Source organism: Calidris pugnax, unplaced genomic scaffold, assembly GCF_001431845.1.
Source record: "Calidris pugnax isolate Ruff unplaced genomic scaffold, ASM143184v1 scaffold180, whole genome shotgun sequence".
Classification (NCBI taxonomy): domain Eukaryota; kingdom Metazoa; phylum Chordata; class Aves; order Charadriiformes; family Scolopacidae; genus Calidris; species Calidris pugnax.
The window spans coordinates 1,561,139-1,565,345 of NW_015090916.1; the positions used below are offsets into that span (position 1 = coordinate 1,561,139).

Below are 4,207 nucleotides of genomic sequence, written 5' to 3' on the forward strand. Positions count from 1 at the left end.
GGGTTTAATATTTTTCCTAGAACTTTTTTTTTTTTTTTTTTTTTTTTTATTGCAGAAAGATATATATATATTTAAAAAAAAAAAAAAAAAAAAAAAAAAAAAAAACAAAAAAACAAAAAACAACAAAAACCAGTGAACATTTCTATTCACATTCAACCATTCTTCCAGAGTACACAATAGGAGTTCAGATAATCCATGAAAGCCCTATGATTTCTAGAATTGACTAGAATTGACACATGCAGAAGTAACCTCAATTAACTTGACTAATTTTTTTTTCCCAAAAGAGAATGAAATGCAAACATAACATCTCAAGAGTATAAGCAGTACAAACTAAAGAGGACAGTCACTTCTCAAATTGAACCATCTCAATTGTTGTCAGAAACATGACAAGAAAAGTCATACAAGCACGTGATTTTTAACCAGGTGGGATCCTTCCAACTTGAACAAAATACAATTTTAGAATACATAACTTAATTGACTCTTCTTTTTTTTCATCAGGACTGCCTATATTGTATGTGATTACCTGGCTCTGTTTTATCTCCAGACCCAAGGTAGTCAGCAGAAGACTCTCTGCAGGTGAGAGAGCAAAAAGTAAACTGAAGGTGCAGGTGCACCATCAAGAGAAAAGAGCATATCTGGAGGGTAAGACAAGTGAGGGAGCAGAGATCTCCATGAGCCCAGCAACAACAGCTGAAATTCTCTGTCCCTCAGCATTCAACCTGGTGATTTTAATGACTAATTTAGTTTAATAGATACTCATTAGTCCAAATGTCCAGTGAAAGCTGCAAATAAGTAATCAGGCTGTTTTTACACACATGCCCATGTTCAGTTTAACATAACTACTTCAGCCTCCAGATTTCAACACTAATTGTTCTGAATAATTGTTCCTTTCCCTCTTGCACATGCACATCACACAAGACAGAAAGACACTCTAGATCACTTTTTTTCCCCCACTTCCTTTGGGTACTAAAAGGTTCACTTCCCAGGGAGAAGAAGCCATGTGAACGTTTCCTTCAGGGCTTTAGCACCAACACCACAGACAGCTCTAACTGACAGTTGGAACTGTTGAGCCAGAAGAGACTGCACAGTTACCTTTCCACGCTGGAGTCCTGTAGCAGGTACGGAGAGCATTTCACGGCATAAACCGTTCTCCACCTCTTATGCTTGACTTGGTACACATGCCCAAAGCCTCCACTGGCCACTTTAATCCAATCTTCTTCAAAATCCTCCTTATTGAAGACAGTTAAGCTCCCAAGTTGCCGGTCTTTCTCCGAAGTCATGACCAAAAAGGCAGCCTGGCTCTCTGCCTCCTGCTCAGATGCTATCAGAGAAGAATAAAGGAGCTCTTCCTGCTTCTGACTTACAAAGTGAGGGAGGGAGTTACCTGAGATGAGCCGTGTTGCTTACTGCCAAGAGGTGGATCCCAAGTGTCACTCTCATTTGGTATGCAGATGAGCTGCCTTACTTACAGGCACTTGTGCCAGGCTGGGTACATGTCTGGACTTCCGTAAGGCTGCCCTTCTCTCTCATATCAAGCACTGGGTGGGCAAATACTGAAAGAATACAAGATGAAAAATGGTGCAATGCATCAATCCTTTAGCAATGCACTGTGCTGAAGAGGGGATTCCTCACCTGAGGGTGAAAGTGAGTCGGGCTGATACTTAAAGGGAGGGAAGGCCTTATGCAGAGAAAAATCCCCAAGGTTCCTGTGCAGCATTAGCACGTGAGCCAGATGAAGAAGAAAAGTAGAAAACACTCCAAAAAGATGAAGAACAGAGAGGACCCTGGAACTAGTATGTGGCAAACATGCGAACACGAACCTGAGAAAATACAGGAAAAGGTGGTGAGCAGGAGTGGTTACCTGAGGGATAAAGTATGCCGCTGGATGCCTGCAAGGGGCATTCGAAGAAACAAGAGAATACTGAAGAGCTGGTCTGAGCGGTTAAACCATTGCCATGTGAGCACTAGTAACAGCATGCATGCTTTTAGTTGTTTTATGTAAAACGTAAAACTGCAAAAATGGTTTAATGACATTCATCTGGGTCTTGTGCATTATGTCCTTAATGACTTTGCACAGTGACTATCACTATATAAAGCGAAATACAACGTGATACTGGTTTCCTCAGTAGTACTGCAATACAAGTAAAAATTAATATTTTTAAAGAGTAATTGTCATTGAGTCTTGTCCTGGAATTTTTAGCAAGACATCAGATCTAAAGAAATCCCTGGAGGAAGACTCATCCAAGTGGAAGTGCAAGCTACTTCTCTTTTGCATTTGACACAAGGTGGTCTGGCAATGGCTCATTACTCACAACTGCGAGGCTTTAGGGAAAGAAGGAAAAGGAAAAAAGCCAGTCAGGCTCTGCAGCCTTTTAGGAGGGAAAAAAGCACCAGAGTCTGACACATAATTGATTCCCTGCCCACTCCTTAATTACTGCCCACCAAGCGTGATGCTTCTGCCCCAGGTAGTGCCCCTAGCCACCTCCGCTCCCACATGCCAGCACTCACCCACCAACACAACTTCAGAGCTGAGGACAAGCGCAATGAGGCTCTATTTCTCCATGGTCAGGCACAGGAAGGACAAAACCTTACTGAAATTCTAAAGTTTTATTGTAGAAGTTCAGGAGAAGGTGAGGGACTGGAGGAAAGCACTCTGTGGCTGCAGAATGGCAGCAGCTTCACTTCCTCCACAGAGCTTACAGCTGGGCTGCATTTCTTGGCAATTAGCTCAGGCACATTCTAGGGTTTACCTCAAATTTAATGGCGTTGAAACCACAGGTTCAGAAATGACACAGTCATGCTGATCATTTACACCTTTGTTGACAACAGCTTACATTTCTTTAAATGAATCTTTCCTGCTTCTGCCCCAAACTGGGGAGCAATTTTACGCCAGTCAACTCTGAAAAACACCTTAACTGTGGAATTGGTGCACAAACTCACTAGTTGGCAATTGTGACGCTTTCTTTTGAATTTCCTAAGGCACAAACTTGCGGTGCTGCTCTGAAGTGAGTGGAAATACTGTAGTTATCGAGAGTAGCCTCCTCAGCCTTGAGACCTTGAGGCAGAAGGATGAGGCTGTGATGGTCAGAGGTGAGGCGCTGCCCGCTCTCAAAAAGCCAACTTCAATTTGCTCTGCACGCCAGTCCCATTGCACAACACGTGCAACCGCAGCTCTGCCCCTAACAACTCATACGTCCATGCCCTGGCTCTGAACTGGTGCCCTGCCAGCTACAGCCCAGACCAAAGATGAACTGACAAAAATCAAAACATCGCCCTACCACCAAACTCATCTCTGGAAACCACCACCTGATCCCCCCGAGAGTCCCCTTCCAACCAGCCAGGACCAACACAAACAGCAAAAATTCCAATGGCTGCTGAACATTAAAGGTGCATATGTGGTGTAATTTTGCTGGCATCAGTTAAACCACAGCTGGGCAGGAAAGTAGGTAACACACTAATATATTGTTGGAGAAAGCATTTTATTGAGTGCCCTCAGCACTGAAGAGCTGGGAAAAGGGCGGGGGCAGAAGCTGTTTCAGGACAGAGAGGAGGAACGTCTTCTTCCAGAGGCTGAGGTCCAGCAGCTTCCTCCCCTGTGCAGATGCTGAAAGAGAAGCATTCAGAACAGCGGAAACCACCTCAAAATCCCTGCTCCCAAAAACTCGTTCCCCGGTGTGCACACAGCCTCAAAGGACACTTTGGGCGTCTGCAGAGCCCTTCCACCCCCCACAGCTGGTGCAGCAATATCAAGGTACAAAAAGTAGTTTTCAGAGCACTTTGGGAAGTCGTGTCAACTTAACGCAGAATTGAAGCACTTCTACAGATCTCGGGAATTGCAATGAGCCAAGTACCTGCTCCAGAGGCACAGAAAACATCCCCAAAGGGCCAGGGATGCTTTATGTGACCACAGCGCTGGAGACAGGAAGGTGCCTTCCCAGGAGTGCCGTTCTTGTGCCCCTTCTTCAGTCCGCTGCCACTCCCCACTCCTCTTCTCCTCGCTCCTGCCTGGCGGTTCCTTCCACGCACGATGGATGCCTCTTCCTTCTTCTCCACCAGAAGCTGCTGCAACGGCAAAAGGACGTGGTCAGGACCGAGAAGCCCCCGCTCCTCCCCTTGGAGGACAGAGGGACGCCGGGCCGGCCCCCGGAGGGAGCTCTCCAGCGCACCGCCCGACCCCGGCCGTCCTCCCACACCTACCCCCTACCCC

General features: G+C 45.8%; 1 protein-coding gene and 1 long non-coding RNA gene across 3 annotated transcripts in view; both read right to left on the reverse strand.

The window, feature by feature from the left end:
- ANKK1 (ankyrin repeat and kinase domain containing 1) overlaps positions 1 to 1,542 on the reverse strand; it is a 10,493-nt gene extending 8,951 nt beyond the window's left edge. For both annotated transcript variants that reach the window (XM_014949529.1, XM_014949528.1), the window contains exon 1: positions 1,093 to 1,542. In XM_014949529.1, the coding sequence (XP_014805015.1) occupies positions 1,093 to 1,280 (188 nt within the window). In that variant the 5' untranslated portion in view covers positions 1,281 to 1,542. The remainder of the gene's footprint in view (positions 1 to 1,092) is intronic.
- A 1,918-nt stretch (positions 1,543 to 3,460) lies between these two features.
- On the reverse strand, positions 3,461 to 4,079 carry LOC106892387. The gene is made up of 2 exons (XR_001412854.1): positions 3,852 to 4,079; positions 3,461 to 3,604 (listed from the first exon to the last, which is right to left on the reverse strand). It is a non-coding gene; the product is annotated as an uncharacterized LOC106892387 (long non-coding RNA).
- Between the last annotated feature and the right edge of the window lie 128 nt (positions 4,080 to 4,207).